The following is an 18,520-nucleotide window of genomic DNA, read 5'->3' on the forward strand; positions in this document are numbered from 1 at the left end:
TCTTACATACCCCCTTATGTTTTAGCCTCCACCACCATCCCTGGCAAATCATTCCAGGCACTCACAACCCTCTGTGTAAAAAATCTCCCCTGATATCTCCCCTAAACTTCCCTCCCTTAATTTTGTACATATGCCCTCTGGTGTTTGTTCTTGGTGCCCTGGGAAACAGGTACTGACTATCCACCCTATCTATGCCTCTCATAATCTTGTAGACCACTATCAAGTCCCCTCTCATTCTTCTACACTCCAAAGAGAAAAGTCCCAGTTCTGCTAACCTTGCTTCATGTGACTTGTTCTCCAAACCAGGCAACATCCTGGTAAATCTCCTCTGCACCCTCTCCATAGCTTCCACATCCTTCCTATAATGAGGTGACCAGAATTGAACACAATACTCTAAGTGCGGTCTCACCAGAGATTTGTGGAGTTGCAACATGACCTCTCTACTCTTGAACTCAATCCCCCCGTTAATGAAGCCTAGCATCCCATAGGCCTTAACTACCCTATCAACCTGTGCAGCGACCTTGAGGGATGTATGGATTTGAACCCCAAGGCCCCTTTGTTCATCCACACTCTTAAGTAACTGACAATTAATCCTGTACTCAGTCTTCTGGTTTGCAGAAGTTTACTGGTATTAATGGTTTAATACCATTAAACAATTCTTGTATTACTGAAAATATATTTCTTATATTACTATAGATGTACAGTGGAGAGTATTCTGACAGGTTGCATCACTGTCTGGTATGGGGGGGAGGGGGAGGGCTACTGAAAGAAGCTGCAGAGGGTTGCAAATTTAGTTGGCTTCATCTTGGGTACGAGCCTACAAAGTACCCAGGGCCACTTCAAGGAGCAGTGCCTCAGAAAGGCAGCATCCATTATTAAGGACCTCCAGCACCCAGAGCATGCCCTTTTTTCACTGTTACCATCAGGTAAGAGGTAGAGAAGCCTGAAGGCACACACCCAGCAATTCAGAAACAGTTTCTTCCCCTCTGCCATCTGATTCCTAAATGGACAATGAACCCTTGGACACTCTTTCACTTTTTAAAATATATTATTTGTTTTTTGCATGATTTTAATCTATTCAATATGGCTCTCCCCATGGATGCTATCAAAAGCCTTTTCAAAGTCCATGAAATTTATGTACAGTTGTCTCTGCCACTCTGTGCACTGCTCTATGATGTTATGCAGCATGAAGATCCGGTTGACAGAGTCTCTATTCCAACTTGTTCCTTCAAGCAAACATCTACAGCATCTGTAATCCTTTGGACAATGACTTTGGTGAGACAGAAGTGTGATGCCACACCAGTTCTTGCAATCACTTGGTACTCGTTTCTTGGGGATCCTAACTCCCTTTGTCCTTGGGCACTTGTCCTCGTTCCAAGATTATAGTAAACAGTGGATGCAGGATGCAGTTCTGGAGCTTTACTGTTTCTTAATGTATTAATCACAGTAACAATCTCTTCTTTCTTGGCTGGATCTGTGTTGATGTTGAGGTCCTCTGTGACTATTCAGTAAATCTCTGAAACACCCTGTCCATTGTGCTTTGTGCTCTTGTCAAAAGCAGACCGTTCTTACCTCTGATGGGGCTACTGGATCTGACTTGGAACTTTCTGCATACTAATTTTGAAACCTTCTTTCTTTCTTTTCCAATCTTTTTGGGATTAAGAAATTACAATGAGCATTACAATGGGATAAACAAGCAATAAGTATAATACAGTTAAGTCTTCCCCAATCATGCATGATACAAATATCATAAAGATGAGACCAAAAAAAAGGTATGGCAATATAAAAATTTAAAAAAAGGAAATCTTGTCTATGTTTTCCTGATCACGTTAACTGGCACTGCTGTGGCCACCACTGCAAGGTCTTCCATGTAGACCCTCTTATCCATCCTTCGCTCTTCACTTTTTTGCTAGCTTCAGTGAATGCCAGTGGAAGTTTCACCTTAATTCGTGTTGACTCTGCATTGAACATTTTCTTCCTAATTTTCCATCTTTCCTCTAAGGCTGTCCATGTTTCCTGCTGTATCCATTCTTTGTTTTTCTTTCCAGCTCTGTAATGTAGACAAGCCCTGCTGCTCTCCATGAACACTGACACAATCTGTTTCCACATAGTGTTGATCTTGTTCACTGACACATCCTCGCCAAAGCCTGAAATCTGTTCTTAAGTTTAATGGTGACAGCAGATCTCACACTGGTGTCCTTGAGCTTCTCAACATCAAAACGTCTTTGTACATGTGCTGTGGTCCCAGTGCTTCTCAACTTGAGTTTCATCACTGCTACAGCAAGGTGGTGATTACTTCCTGTATCTGCTCCTCTCTTCACCTTTACACCCGGCAAGGGTTGTCTCCATGTACCATTGATCATCAAATGGTTAATCTGGATCTTGTCACTTCTACTGGGTGAGCAACATGTCAGTGTGTGGATTCCATGGTGTGGAAACAGGGTCCCTCCTGTGACCAGACTGTTCATGGCACAGAATTCCACCCGTCTTTCACCGTTGTTATTCATTGGTCCACACCCTTGCATGCACATGACCTGAGTGAAGTCCGAGTTGTTATTTCCCACTTTGCCATTTAGATCTCCCATGATGATGATTATGTCATGGCATGGTGTTAACTCTACCTCTGCTGTCTGTAGATGTCCTTTTCTTCAATGTCACTACTGTTACTTGGAGCATAGCACTGGATCACAGTCATGTTCACTCGCTTCACTCTCAGCCTGACTCTCACCAGCCGACTGTTGATTGGTTTTCACTCCAGCGGGCACTTCTCAACGACTTTCTTCAAAATGACAGCTGCACCATCAAGACGCTGACATCTTCCCTTCCTGAATATAAAACTCTTTCACCAGTTGCTGCCTTTAGTCTGCCAGACCGTGTGCATCTACTTTCACTAACCCCATTGTGTGTTGGCTGTAATGACACATTACTGTGGTTATCTGTGTGAGCTTGCCAGTGCTGTACATGGTTCGACAATTCCAAAAAAACATTTTTTCTCTTTGTCTTGGTGAAGTTCATGGCTCCCTTCACTATGCCAGTAGCTTCCTGTCAGTTTTCACTACTGTCAGACATGCAAGTCCCAGGTGGTGACCAGGGAATATCATCACACTCAGATGTAGAAGGATTCTTCATTGCTGTGTCTGTAACTGTGAAGAGAGTACAGAAACACAGCATAATGAGCAACCAGCAGAAAGATCGGTGCAAAAAGCTTGTCATGACGGCGCCCCGATGACTCCGCCGGGTGTTAAGGGCATTCTTCTTCTCTTCTACTGAGCACAAAATAAACACCAGACGATATCATAAGTAAGGTTACAAATCATCACCCAACATCAGTTCAGATGTTCTTTAAACACTCAATTCTTCGGGCCCATCCCCATTTAGCAGGATCATCCTGAATCTTAAAGGGGCTGCAACCAGCTATCCGTACTCCGGAGAGTTAGAGAGCCTAAATCCTGGAAGCTGGCATGGTTGGGAACGTCTCATAACAATAACAGTTTTTCTTTTTGCCTGGTCAGGTTCACTAACCCTGAAACTCTGAACATGGTGGAATGGTGGACCACTCTTTGTCTGACCTCTACCCTTTGACCTGTTTGGCATGGGTGTCCCTACCTTGAGCTAAAGCACAAGGCAACATAAAACACAAACCAACACAGATCTCTGGGTCACTGAGGCACTCAAGCCTCCAAACCCTACAGCAAGGTTGTGGTCCTCTTGGATGGGAAATATAATGATTCACCATTTTGATTGCTGTCATGGTGGGGTTGTGGGGTTGTTGTGTCAGGTGGACATAAAAGTTTTGGAAAGTTCTCCACCATCTGTCCCAATGTTGATCCCTCAACCAGCACCTCAGAATGTCTGATCTCCTTATACTTCAATGCTGTGTCTCTACGGAGAACATCTGCCCACTGACTCGTGTCTCTCAGGGGTATCTGTCCACCAACTGGTATCTCTGGGTGATATCTGTCCATTGACAAGTGTCTCTCAGTCCCTGTCTCTCAGGGGGATATCTGTCCACTGACTGGTGTCTCTCAGGGGGATATCTGTCCACTGACTGGTCTCTCTCATTCCCTGTCTCTCAGGGGGATATCTGTCCACTGACTGGTCTCTCAGTCCCTATCTCTCAGAGGGATATCTGTCCACTGACTGGTGTCTCTCAGTCCCTGTCTCTTAGAGGGATATCTGTCCACTGACTGGTGTCTCTCAGTCCCTGTCTCTCGGGGATATCTGTCCACTGACTGGTGTCTCTCAGTCCCTGTCTCTCAGGGGGATATCTGTCCACTGACTGGTGTCTCTCAGTCCCTGTCTCTCAGGGGGATATCTGTCCACTGACTGGTGTCTCTCAGTCCCTGTCTCTCAGGGGGATATCTGTCCACTGATTGGTGTCTCTCAGTCCCTGTCTCTCAGGGGGGTATCTGTCCACTGACTGGTGTCTCACAGTCTGTGTCTCTCAGGGGGATATCTGTCCACTGACTGGTGTCTCACAGTCTGTGTCTCTCAGGGGGATATCTGTCCACTGACTGGTGTCTCTCAGCCTGTGTCTCAGGGGGGTATCTGTCCACTGACTGGTGTCTCTGATTCTCTCTCGCTGGGATTCTGTGTGTTTCAGTTTACACAAACTGTTCATCGTTGAAATTAATCAATCGAGCAGAGTGTGACAGATCTTTAATCCGGATCTGGTCACTGCTGCTGACCTGCCGCCTGTTGAAGAGACAAACACCTTTTGGGGAATTGAAATCGCTGCTGTGGGCAGGGACAGGAAGCTGCGCCTCTGGTTTCAGTGTGTGAGAGCCTGTTCAAACCGCGGCTCCCTCTCTCACTCACAGCCCACGTCCCTATTTAATCAGCTGCGGCTCCGGACAAAGCCGGCCTGAGCTGAAGCCGCCGATCTCAACAGTGTCCAAGTCCGGCTCAGTGTTCAGGGCGATGGGGGTCGTTCCGTATCTCTGTCTCCTCCTGTCTTGTCTGGCAGGTGGGTGTCCCGCGGCTTGTCGCCCACCCGCGACCGGCTGTTTCTCGGAGGCTTTGTGAACCTCTGCCCGTGGAACATTTTATTAATTTCTGCTCTTTTTTATTGACAGGCGTGCGGTCCGACATCGTGCTGACACAGCCCGAGTCAGCGGTGGTAAAGCCCGGACAGTCTCACACACTGACCTGTGCGGTCAGTGGGTTCAGCCTCAGCTACTATAGCATGCACTGGGTGAAACAGGTCCCCGGGAAAGGGCTGGAGTGGCTGGCGTATATATCGAGTGGTGGTAACAAGTATTACGTGCCTGGAGTCCAGAGCCGGTTCACCATTTCCAAGGGCCACAGCACCGTCTATCTGCAAATGACCAGCCTGAGACTGGACGACACGGCCACCTATTACTGTGCGAGAGACACAGTGAGAGAGACCGGGACTGGACCGGGACAAAAACCCAGCGAGAGCGCCTGCCCTTCGGGCGCCGAGGGAAAGGGCAGCAGTGATCGCCACAGCCGTATCCCGGTCGTTCTGGGCCACATCCGCTCGTCCACGCAATGGAAGGCGGGTTGTCAGCGGGGATTCCCGAGAAGAGATGCTGGATGGATGGGCCGAGGGGCCGGCCGGCTCTGGGATCCACTGGATTTCGGGCTGGATGTGATGAAGGCGGTTTGTGACCTGTGGTGAAGCACTGTGACTACGGAGCATGGTGACGGGGAGCTGAACAGAAACTGGTCCCGACAAAGGAGCGTCTGCAGCGCAGTCTGTCTCCACGGATTCCGCATTGCTGTTTCCCAGAGTCAAATCCCTGAAGCCCGATTCGGACTGCTGGGTGTAAATGTCCACTTGTGGACAATTAAAAGCCCAAAAAGGATTCGACTCTGATTCTGGGTGATGGCGATAGCCGGTGTCCACAGACAGGAAAACTGTGGAAATGCCTCTTTTAATCACAAGCCATGAAGAGACAAGGAGGGAGTTTGGGATGGAAATCCAGGAAGCGGCTGCTCCCGGTCCGGACAGGGATCATGTTGACATTTTGCTGAGATTATTGGATGTGACGGGCAAGTGAAGTTACTGCACTGGGTGAATGGGGAGACGGGGCACTGTGACTATCTTGGCTACTGTGGCGGAGGAACCTCGCTGACAGTGACTTCAGGTAAGACCAACTTCTCAATTGTATCTTCACGCAATAGTACTTTATTTATTTACGGTTTTGGCGAACTTTGTGATTCACCTGATATCTGTGAGATATTTAGAGCGAGTACATGAATCTCCCCGAACCGGCGGGTTTCTCTAGAGCCCAGTAACAGTACAAGGGTACATACCCCACCCCACCAGTGAACTGTCCACAGACCGGGAACAGGCTCAGGGGAATGGGGTCGGATCTTGTCACCAGACTGTGCCTTGACACCGGCTGGTTGTGCTGAGTGAACTCAGTGTTTGGTTCAAGTCTGGCTTCTGATCCTCAGCACCAACTGAAGCCACGTTCAGGGGCTGAGCGTTTCAGTGCAGTTGAACTCGTTCCCTGTCAGTGACAACAATGGATCTGTTCAGTGTCAAGTTATTGGGATCGGGTTTTACTGTTGGCTGCTTTCATGTTGAAGGTAATGGGATTGAGACAGAATCTGAGGGAATGGTTACACATGTATGATCTGGTTGATAGCTCAATATTCCCAGGGTACAGGTGGGTGTCAGTCCCATCATGGAATGTCCGGCCTGAGGTCCGTCCCGGGATACAGCAAAAGTATCGGCGATATCCCAGGATTAATTGATGGGATAAAGGTTTTAGTTTTATTCCCTGATGGGCGAGGAGGCTGGGTATGGTGGGGAAGAATTTTGGAGTGAGAAGGCAGTGGGGAAGTGGTGCAGGAAAGGTAAGGCAGGAAATTGAAATCACAATTCCTTCACACATTCCGGGCAGCCTTGCATTGGTGGGCGGGGGAGGGGGGAGTGGTGCAGGTGGGGTGGGGAGGGAAGCGTTCAAGTCAATAATGTGTAGTAGGCGAGCATTTAAGGGAAGGTTTGTTGATGAATGTTTGTGATCTGAAACACACCGCCTGAATGATGGTGGTGGCCAATAGTGAGTGTAGAGAGGGACCAGGAGATCCGCCTTTTGTAGAGATACAGGGAAGAGCAGAGAGACCAATGGGTTTATTGGGTTTGCTCAGCTAAAGGGAAGCACAGACACTATCGGATGAATGGCCTCACTCTCTGCTCTGTCATTCAATGGAATCAGTATTTATCTTGTAAATCTGGGAAATTCTTCCTCAAAGGGATTCCAACAATCACCCAAGGGTTCACAGAGCATGAGTTAAATGCAGATTACAGCTCCCATGTCCTGTCCTGGCAGCCACGGATTAAATAGAAAGATCCTTCTGCACTGTCTCATCCTTCCCAGGGCGGAGGCAGCAGAGGTTAGACACAGAGTGAAGCTTCCCCCAACTTGTCCCATCACACGCTCACGGGACACGAGTTGAAATTTACTGTTCAAATGGACGGCTTATTCTCATTTCACAGACAGAGTTCTGGAGACAACCTATCCACTGGTGTCTTTTATGAACCCACTGACTCTCACATCTACCTGAACTAAAACTCTTCCTACCCTGTTTCTTATAAAAATATCATCCCCTCCTCTCAATTCCTCCGTCTCCACTGCATCTGTTCTCAGGATGAGGCTTTTCATTCTAGAACTGAGGAAATGTCCTCCTTCAATGAAAGGGGCTTCCCTTCTTCCACCAGCAACACTGCCCTCAACCACACCTCTTCTATTTCACACATGTTTGCTCTCACTCCATCCTCCCTCCACCCTACCAGAGATAAGGTTCCTCTTGTCTTCACCTATCACTCTACCAGCCTCCCTGTCCAGCAGAAAATTCTCTGTAACTTCTGCATCTCCAATGGGATCCCAACACCAAGAACACCTTTCCCTCTACACCGCCACCCTCAACACTCTGCTTTCTGCAGGGGTCACTTCCAATGCAGCTCCCTTGTCCATTCATCCCTCCCCACTGATCTCCCTCCTGGCACTTATCCTTGCAAACGGAACAACTATTACACCTGCCCCTACACCTGCTCCCTCACCACTATTCAAGGCCCTAAACAGTACTTCCAGGTGAAGTGTCACTTCACCTGTGAGTCCCTTGGTGTCAGCTACTGTACCTGGTGGTCCCAATGTGGCGTCTAATATATCGGTGAAACCCGACATAGATTGGGAGACCGCTTCGCCAAGCACCTCTGCTCCGTCCACCAGAGAAAGCGTGATCTCCCAGTAGCCACCCATTTTAATTCCACTTCCCATCACTTTCCAACATGTCAGTCCATGGACTGCTCTACTGCCGCGATGAAGTCATGCTCAATTGGCACAGCAACAACTTATATTCCATCAGGGTAGCCCCCAACATACGGTATGAACATTGATATCTCGAACATCTCATAATGCCCACCCCTCCTTCACCATTCCCCATTCTCATTTCCTCAAACTGCAAGGTGAGAACGATCAGACATGCTGTTCTGGAGATGTTATTGAAGGAGAAATATTGTCCAGGACACCGTGGACACAGTGATCCAATGGACAGGCACAAGGTTGGATTCGGAGTGATGGTAAACGGCAGCACATCAAAGCAGATGAGTAGTGCAGAGGGATGGATGAACAGTCCACGGATACCACCACAACAAAACTGACAAATCTAAACTCAGTTCATCATAATCTGCAACAGATTTAGATCTGTGGTCAGATTTACAACATCTTAATAATTGGTATTGTTTTTAAATCTAGTCATTAGTAATGATGACTCTTCAGTTTTACTGGTGTCCCTCAGGGAAGGAGATCCTTACCCCTCGAGCCTATTTATGACTCCTGACCTATCAATGTGTTTGTCTCCAAAAGCCCTCTGAATGGCAGCTCAGATGTGTAATTCATTCAGACTTTACCGGCAAAGCCCAGATCCCAAAAGATGAATAAACAAAATTGCCCACCGGTTGTTCATACCACCCAATGTTATATCCACTTACTGCAACACAGACTAAAATCAGACTGTCTTCCTTGATCTGCTGATTCACCATCAATCATTTTGTACAAATTCTCGTGTCATTTAATTGAAAATTTCTTCTGAGCTGATCCAGCCAGATCCAGTTCTCCTCCACCCCAGCACCCTGTGACCCACCCAGATCCAGTTCCCCTCTTCACCCCAGCACCCTGACCCACCCAGATCGTTCCCCTCCACCCCAGCACCCTGTGACCCACCCAGATCCAGTTCCCCTCTTCACCCCAGCACCCTGTGACCCACAGATCCAGTTCCCCACTTCACCCCAGCACCCTGTGACCCACCCAGATCCAGTTCACTTCCACCCCAGCACCCCGTGACCCACCCAGATCCAGTTCCCCTCTTCACCCCAGCACCCTGTGACCCACACAGATCCAGTTCCCCTCTTCACCCCAGCACCCTGTGACCCACCCAGATCACTCCCCTTCACCCCAGCACCCTGTGACCCACCCAGATCACTCCCCTTCACCCCAGCACCCTGTGACCCACCCAGATCCAGTTCCCCTCTTCACCCCAGCACCCTGTGACCCACCCAGATCACTCCCCTTCACCCCAGCACCCTGTGACCCACCCAGATCCAGTTCCCCTCTTCACCCCAGCAGGCTGTGCCCCACCCAGATCCAGTTCCCCTCTTCAACCCAGCACCCTGTGACCCCCCCAGATCCAGTTCCCCTCTTCACCCCAGCACCGTGACCCACCCAGATCACTCCCCTCCACCTCAGCACCCTGTGACCCACCCAGATCCAGTTCCCCTCTTCACCCCAGCACCCTGTGTCCCACCCAGATCCAGTTCCCCTCTTCACCCCAGCAGCCTGTGACCCACACAGATCCAGTTCCCTTCTTCACCCCAGCACCCTGTGACACACCCAGATCCAGTTCCCCTCTTCACCCCAGCACCCTGTGACCCACCCAGATCCAGTTCCCCTCTTCACCCCAGCAGCCTGTGACCCACACAGATCCAGTTCCCCTCTTCACCCCAGCACCCTGTGACCCACACAGATCCAGTTCCCCTCTTCACCCCAGCACCCTGTGACCTACCCAAATCACTCCCCTTCACCCCAGCACCCTGTGACCCACCCAGATCCAGTTCCCCTCTTCACCCCAGCACCCTATGACCCACCCAGATCCAGTTCCCCTCTTCACCCCAGCACCCTGTGACCCACCCAGATCCAGTTCCCCTCTTCACCCCAGCACCCTGCTGTCAGTTTGATGGGTGTTTTTATAAAGATCCAGACAGAACTGTACTTACCACCTGCTGGTCCCGGGATGTAAAAGATCCTCAGCTGCAAATCTCACTGACTGACATTATTGTGCCTCCTGCACTGCCAACACTGAGCAGCTCAGGGAACATCTGTGGGGTGAGAAACTGAGTTAATGTTTCATATCAGTGACCCTTCACCAGACTCTGTCAATCTGATTTCTGGCAGCTACGCCGTTTCCAGTTTTATTTTACTGAATTTATTTTGATGAAAACTGGTGTTTTTCATTGACTTCTGCAACTCTAGAACATCCCAGAGCCTTTCCCAACTCAGCAAGTACTTCTACAGTGTGTCACTTCATATGTGGGACTAAACCTCCAACTTGTCTGCATCTTGTTCCCACAAACTGAACTACAATAAGACAATCCAGTCTGGGTGATGTTGGAAGGGAATGGTCAATTTTAGCCTAAAATTCCTAAAGCTCCCCACCACTGGAAACTCCTCATCTGAATCCTGATTGTGCAGTAGATGAATAGACAGACACTATTTGGTTGTAGGTCATCCAAATGGTCCCAGGTCCTTAGTCCAGCAATTCTGTTGTTTTCAGGGGTTAACATCGATAAAGAGCAGTGAGGTTCCTCAGACCTCAGCTGACCAGCTCATTCCTGAGCTGCTGTGTACCTGGGAGGCTGAGGACAGTGTGGGTGAAATGGTGCTGGCTGTGGCTGGCAATTCCAAAGGGAATCACCAGTGTTCAGCCACTTACACTGGAGTCAGTCCCAGAGTTCCACAGACCACTGTACCCCGGGATTTACTGAGTGACAGATGCCTCCAGAGCTGTTACCACACTCTACCACATGACAACGGGTCCTGCTGGAATTCCCAGGGTAACACTGGGAAATCCACCTCCACATTTCCCTCACAGGCCGGACCTCACAAAGGATCACATTCCCCATTCATCTGACTGGGGATTCTGAGCCTTGGGAAGGGATTTATTCAGGAATGATTTCTGGATGGTTATTATATTTTAATGCATTTCAGATTTATTATTTTAAGCAAAATATGCTAAATTAATTGTTGCCACAGGAATTTACATCAACTTTAATGTTTCCCAGACATTTCAAATCTGTTAAATTACATGACAGCATTGACACATGACAATCGGCTCCCCGCAATTACCAAGCATAGAAACATATAAAACCTACAGCACAATACAAGCTCTTCCATCCACAATGCTGTGATAAGCATGTACTTACTTGAGAAATTGCCTAGCGTTAGCCATAGCCCTCTGTTTTTCTAAGTTCCATGTACCTATCCAGGAGTCTCTTAAAAGACCCTATCGTATCTCCCTCCACCACCATTGCCGGAAGCCCATCCCATGCAATCACCACTCTCTGTGTAAAAAAATTACCTCTGGCATCTCCTCTGTACCTACTTCAAAGCACCAAGTGTCAGGGTGTTCTGGACCCAGAGTCCCAGCAGGGTGCTGCTTGAGGCTTTTTAATGCTGATGCCCTGATACACCTCACCGCAAGTCTCCAGTATCCAGAAACCCAGCGGGATCCCACCTTGCCCAGTGTAGCAGTGTGGGGAGAGTCCCAGCAGGTTAGAACCAGCACCATTCAGCCCGGTCTGTGTGGACACGGTCCAGTTGGCACCGTGCCCTGTGCTTTCTTTCCTGTGACACTTCACCCACAGCACAGGTCAGCTTGTCCCCCTGTTTCACAGAAGTTGTGTCCCCGGTGGGGAGCCTGACATCAGCATTTCACTGGTTGTTTCAGGCTCAGTCTGAAGGGAATGAGAAAGGGACCATTTTTCTGCTCGGCACGTCTTTTGGTCAACATGAATCACCTGAGCTGACTGAGTGTACAACTTCCATCAAAATTATGTTCTTAAAAATCTTGACCATTGTGTGAACTGATACTCATTGTCCTTTATCTGTTTTATGTCTAGTATTGGAAAACAAGGTTTCATAACTTTATCTCCATCCTCCTAAGCAACCTCTTATGAGTTTGAAGACTTGCATCAATTTCTTTTGACCTTGATTGCATCTTGAAATTCCTACTGTTTTTTTTTCCAAAGCTTGATCTTGTCCGGTCTCATCCATCAGCCACATCACATTTACACCACACTGCCTTTGTCGACTGCAGTCAAACCTGTTTGATGGATTAGTCTAAAACTAGCACATAGGTGTGGGTGAGCGTGAAGGTTATTACATCACAAGGACATCCCAGAGTTCTGCAAGAGATGACTTCAGAGTTTGTAAATGTTCTGGGTATTATTTCCAAGGTCTGCAGGTTCAGGAATTTTTCCCGTGGATTGAAGAATAGTAAATGTAACATCACTACTACACAGAAATTAGTGAGAAAAATATGTCAGAAACTACCAGTCTGTTAGCCTAACATCAGTGGCTAGATTCTACAATAAAGACTGTACTAAAACACCTTGAAAAGAATGACAGAATAGAGCAGAGTTAGCTTATATTGATGAAGACAAAACCATGGGTGATTGATCTGCAGGAGCCCTTTGTCGATATGACAAGTAGAGTAGAGAAGGGGAAATGAGTGGAGGTGCTGTATTTGTGTTTCCAGAAGGCTTTCGATAAAGTCTTGTATGGGATATTAGCTGGATTAGGGCCTATGGATTTGGGGATGTGCACTGAGATGGATCGGGAATTGATCACTGGACAGAAATCAAAGAGCTGGCTTATGGATTCTTCTCTGGATGGCAAGCTTTGATGAGTGGGGTATCACAGTGAAGGGTATTTAGACCACAGCTAATCAAAGCTGCATCAACGTTGAATGAGCGTATAATACATCATTTTAGCAAGACTGCTGAGGATATTATATGAGCTGGGATAGGCCCAGGGAGGATGCAAAGGAAATATGGACAAGATGAATGAGGAGCTGAGAAACTGACATGTGGAATATAATCTGGAAAAATGCCAGGTCATCTGTTCAGGTGCACATCTTCAAAAAGCACCGTAGTTGTTAAATGGTGAGAGACTGGGTTCAAAGTTCAGTGTAAATTTACTATCAAAGCACATATATGTCACCACGTACAACCCTGAGATTCATTTTCTTGTGGGCATTCATAGTAAATACAAGAAACAGGACAGCATAAATGAAAGACCGCTCCCAACAGGACAGACAAACAATCAATGTGCAAAAGAGCAGGGGCGAAGCTCACAGCCTTGTGGTGCACCTGTGCTGATGGAGATTGTGCAGGAAATGGTGTTGCCAATCCAAACTGCCAGGGCTCTGCAAATGAGGAAATTGAGCCTCATTTTCCTCACTTGGTAGTGGTAATGTTCAAGGGAACTGAGATGTGCTTGTGCAGAAGGCAGTAAAGGTGAGGATGTAGGTGCAGCAACTGATCAGGATCACCAATGGTATGTTATTAAAGAGGGTGTGAACACAAGAGGAAGTAAGTATTATTGTGGTCAGAGAGCAGTTTGTGAGATGGCCACTGGGGTACTGCATAGTTTTGAACTCCTTACCTTCGGGTACGGGGTGATGGGGTGGAAATATATCTCTACCAAAGGAGGTGTACGGCGCTCCTTCCCTCTGCTAGCCTGCAGGTCACCCTTGGGCAAGGTGTAGCACCTGCTTAGCACCCCACCCCAGTCCCTGATCAGGGTCACATGAAGCCATGGGAGCAGGTGGTAAATATCACAGGTCCTGGTTACGTGACCACTGATGCCAGGCAGACAATCTCTGAAGAGTGTTGATAATGGCTGGGCTCACCCATCTTGTAAAGACTGCCCTGAAGAAGTCAATGGCAAACCTCTTCTGTAGAAAAATCTCCCAATCATGGTCATCGAAAGACACATGACACGGCACATCATGATCGAGTGAACTAACCATAGGGTGAGTGCAGGAAAGATTCACTAGACTGGTTCCAGGGATGGTGGGTTTACATCCTGACTGTTAATTAGAACCAGGAAACCCTTGATATGTATTGTTGACAAGACAAACTCACTTCCCAACAGTGCAGAATAAACATTGCTTCACCAAGGCCAAAACATCGGGAATGCTGTGAGCTGGACACAGTCGTAAACAAGAAGTATACACGTTCTTCGAAAGAAAGGGTGGAGCCTTTACACTGACATCACAACATAGACTAGCAAGGCACTGAGCCACGTGGCAATGGGTGGATGCATTGATCCTCTTCTACCTGTTCCACCATGGAGAGACACTGAGGTTGATTTATGACCCAATTGCTTTTCCTGAGTCCATTTACACCAAGTTAAGACTGAACTTGGCCCCCCCATCCCAAAAATCCTGACTGCGCCAACATAAATTTGTTTTTTGTGAATTCAGAATTTCTCTGGCACTCCGTGTGAGGAATTCTTCACTGAAACAGTTAAGATTATAAGGTTCTTGACAGATGAGATGTGGAAAGGATATTTCCTCTTGTGAGAGAATCAAGAACTGGGGATCATTATTTCTAAATAAGAGATGGTGTGATTAAAACAGACAAGTTGAACACTTTTCTCACTGAATGTTGTGAGTCTTTATCAAACAGCAGTGGAAGCAGAGTGTCTGAATAGTTTCATGTCAGTGATTGAAGATACTTGATAAGCAAGAGGTTACTCTGTGTGCCTTCAATGTCACTTCCTGATCAGCCATTCCCTTACTAAATGGCAGAGGGGTTTTGAGGGGCTGACTGACCTCCTGTTGCTCCAAATCCATGTGTTTGTTTGTCTCTCCTGCTCCCGGGACCACTCAACCCTCTCTTGTTGGCAACTTTAGCTGTCAATAGCAGGGAAAAGCAGGTGGGTCAGAACAAGCCCTGTCCACAACTCCACTGAAGATAATTCTGACAACTGGTCAAAACACATCCCATCACTTATTCTCCTGTCAAAGCCATTGGAACACTGAACTTTCAAACTAGATTGGAAAATATTCAAACATTAAGAACATTTTAAAAAATGTTAACTAATTCCGCTAGTTAAATATAGCACTCAGGAATACCTGAAACAATGTAATTGGAGTCAGTGAGTTACTTCATTAAATCAACAATTAGTCGTTTCCAGGGAAGTGGATAAAGACCGAGTTGTTTCAAGTGGGGTTTTGATGATAATTGGTGAGGAATTACCACAGCCTCGTGTCGTCTCACTGGACACCCCCCATCAGGTGTGCACTGAGGGAAATACATCAACATCGAGCAGCATTTCAAGCATTGGCTCAGGATTTCCAAATCGCTCTCATTATTGCCGGTGTCATCCAGGCCAATGTCTTTCCACACACCCATTTTGTTTCTCACCCTCATCATCAGTACCGACAGGTGGGTCAGTAATTCATGTTGAATCTGTGGGGTTGCTTGCATTTATCATGATGTGTGACATCACGTGCTGCTTTGGTGAGTTGAATTAAATCTCGGAAGCAGAGTTTAATACATTGGTAGCCACAAGTCAGTCTCACATTTAGTGCTGGAGACAGAGCGCAAATATTTACTGCATCCTCATTTAACTCTTCCATTCAACAGCACCTCAAACAGCTTGATTTTTCAAATACCTCAGTAGACAATACTTTGTTTCATGAAAACTCCTTTGACCAACAGCTAATGTTGTTATGGGGAAGAATGATTAGCTCTGGGTTTAACTGAAGAGTCAATCATTACAACACTGGTGTGAGCTCAGGTCAGCGGAGTGGGTTCTATCCCACGTCCTTACACCTCACAAACACTCTAGTTTAAATCAGTAAGTGCAGTTGGACATGGATTTTGTGTTTTAAAACACAACAACATCTCTTCAGTTTTATCTGACTGCAATGCATTTATTTACAGCAAAATCTGCATGAATTTATTTACTTTTCAGATGTCAAATCCATGCCATCAGTCTACATCACCTCGTCCACCAGCACAGAAACTCAACAAGACGTCAGCCTCCTCTGCTTGGTGAAGGACTTTGAGTCTACTAGCATCACTTCAACATGGTCCACTGACACTGGAGAGATCACAGCTGGGATCAAGCAGAGCCCAGTAGTCCTGGGGCAAAATATGAAGTACATGATGAGCAGCTTGCTCCGAGTTCCTGCAGCAGATTGGAACAGCAACAAAGTCTACACCTGCAAGGCAGGGTACAAGCCAGACAAAATAAAACAAGCTGAAGTGCAGAGACGTCAAGTCAGAAGTTAGTATAAGATAGTATTTGTATCCAAAATTTCACTGATTTCAGGAGTTGGGCAGAAACCTTTGCTGACTAGTGCGGGGAGTCATGAATTCTTGTGTATATTTGCTTTCTCAGTGGTGTTGCTAATGAAATGGAAAGTCATGAGTCTTGGTATGAAATTGGAAGAGAGCAAAGTTGTTGCATTTTCAGCCTGAAATGAACCACTCTGAGTGATTAGTTCTGCAGTTTTAATGTCAAGGAAACTGAATATTGGGTGGATTGAATCACAGCAGAGCGAGACTGTTGAGTCTTCATGCAGGTCCTGCCTCACTTCATGTTTCATAGAATCACCCAGGGCAGATGAATGCCCTTTGGCCCATCTTGTCTCTGCCAGAATTATGTAGGAGATGAAGTCAGCCCCATTGCCCCTGATATTTCCAATTGGCCTTGGAAGTATTTCCCATTGAAATACATATCCATTTCCCTTAGGAAAATTCCCAAATAATCTATTTACATCACCCACTTCCAGAGTTGAACACTGGGTGAATTTGTGAAAACTTCCTGGTATCTGCCTGGCCTCTTGAACCAAAGTCTGTTCCCAAGCCTCCTGCCAGTGAAAGTAGTTCCACCTCATCTTCGCCTACAAACAGCAACAGGTGTTGGATTCCTGCTGCCAGTGCCCACTCCACCAAACAACTCGATGTACCTCAACCTCATTTACCCACCCTTCCCCTTCATCACTGCATAGAGGCACACTCTGTTTGCGAGACCTCAGTTATACTGACAGCCCTCCCAGTCACAGCGTCTCACTGTGGATTCACCATGTCAATGGGCAGGGGTAAATCAGCAGCATTGTGGAGAGGGTTACTGTTGGGGAATTTTGCCCCTGATGTTGGGGTGATAGAGTTGATCTTAATTAAAGTTATAATAATGTTTTACAGCTCAGCCTCCAGAGATCAGTTCCCTTGTTCCAACCTTGAAGGATGTCCACAGTCAACAACAAGCTATCCTGGGCTGTTTGATATCCGGATTTTATCCCAACCAGATACAGGTTTCCTGGAGAAAAGCTGGATCCATTCAAATGGGTACCACTCTCCCCTCGACAATGAGAAACTGCTCAACCTTTGAAACCATCAATTACCTGACGGTGCCGATGGACCAGTGGACCAGTGGAGACAAGTACACTTGTGAAGTGACCCACACACCTTCCAATTTCCAGAAAAGCATCAACGTGACATATCAAAGTGGTGAGTGGTATCTGTGGGGAAACCCATTTACCGTCTACAACTCAGCCTTGTACTGAGCTCAGGCTGAGTTCATGTCCAAAACGTCAACATTAGTGGGAGAGAAAAGATGTTCGGTGGTTGGTTTTCTGACACTGAACTTGCCCCTACTTTTAACCCAACATCAGGGTGGAAACCATCCTCCTTTTACTCTCACAGTTTTAGTTTCCACTATGTCACGGGTTAAGAGAATGGGGCATCGAGGAAAATAGACGTCCCAATTATTATTTTCCCAAGTTTCCAAACTCTGCTTTTGCTTCTAGTGGCTACTCAATAGATTGTGAACTTACTGGAATGTCGAACCCTGGGTTTTTTTTTAAATGACCCCAAACTCCTGAAATTTGGTTTACTTCCTCATGTTGTATAGTGCGGGGAAAGTTGAAGCAGCCTACTGTGCTTTGTGTGACCTCATCCCTATAGTTTCCTAAAACATAGAAGAGGTATTGGGAAAATATGGAACTTCCGCAGTCTAATGCTCAATTATGTGAATCTTCCAGCTCCAGGTGAAGATTGTTCGAAATGTGTGCTGATGTTCATCCAAGCCTTTCTAGTGGAGTTACATCAAACACATGTTATCCATTGGGATCAAAGTGTAATAGTAGGTGGTGATAACAACCAATTCAGATTCTTGTCCCCTAGCTCGTCCATTTCTTTTATTGACATTGCTGGTTCACTGTGACTCAGACGCCAGTGCTGACCAGTTCTGTTCAGGAATCTGACTCCAGATGGCAAGAACTGAAGCTTTTTTTTTGGTGGGGCAGGAAGGGAAGGAGGAGGAGGATGGAATTTAAATATCTCACTGGTGCAGTAAAATGTTGGATGAACCTTTAATATTAATCCTGGGGCAAAATGGAGAGAAAGAACACAGGATCAATTTATTGTCCTGTTCAGTCTCAGAAGTTGTGGACGAAAATCCTGCATAGTTCC

General features: G+C 46.9%; 1 protein-coding gene across 1 annotated transcript in view; it reads left to right on the forward strand.

Moving 5' to 3' along the window:
* The first annotated feature begins 4,812 nt into the window (after window positions 1-4,812).
* The window catches only part of LOC132381717 (uncharacterized), a 31,136-nt gene continuing 17,428 nt past the window's right edge, over window positions 4,813-18,520 (forward strand). Inside the window, exons 1-5 of the mRNA XM_059951290.1 lie at window positions 4,813-4,966; window positions 5,076-5,637; window positions 5,989-6,110; window positions 16,017-16,331; window positions 17,252-17,557. Of these exons, the coding sequence (XP_059807273.1) occupies window positions 4,921-4,966; window positions 5,076-5,637; window positions 5,989-6,110; window positions 16,017-16,331; window positions 17,252-17,557 (1,351 nt within the window). The 5' untranslated portion in view covers window positions 4,813-4,920. The remainder of the gene's footprint in view (window positions 4,967-5,075; window positions 5,638-5,988; window positions 6,111-16,016; window positions 16,332-17,251; window positions 17,558-18,520) is intronic.

This window comes from Hypanus sabinus, chromosome 26 (genome assembly GCF_030144855.1).
Source record: "Hypanus sabinus isolate sHypSab1 chromosome 26, sHypSab1.hap1, whole genome shotgun sequence".
Classification (NCBI taxonomy): domain Eukaryota; kingdom Metazoa; phylum Chordata; class Chondrichthyes; order Myliobatiformes; family Dasyatidae; genus Hypanus; species Hypanus sabinus.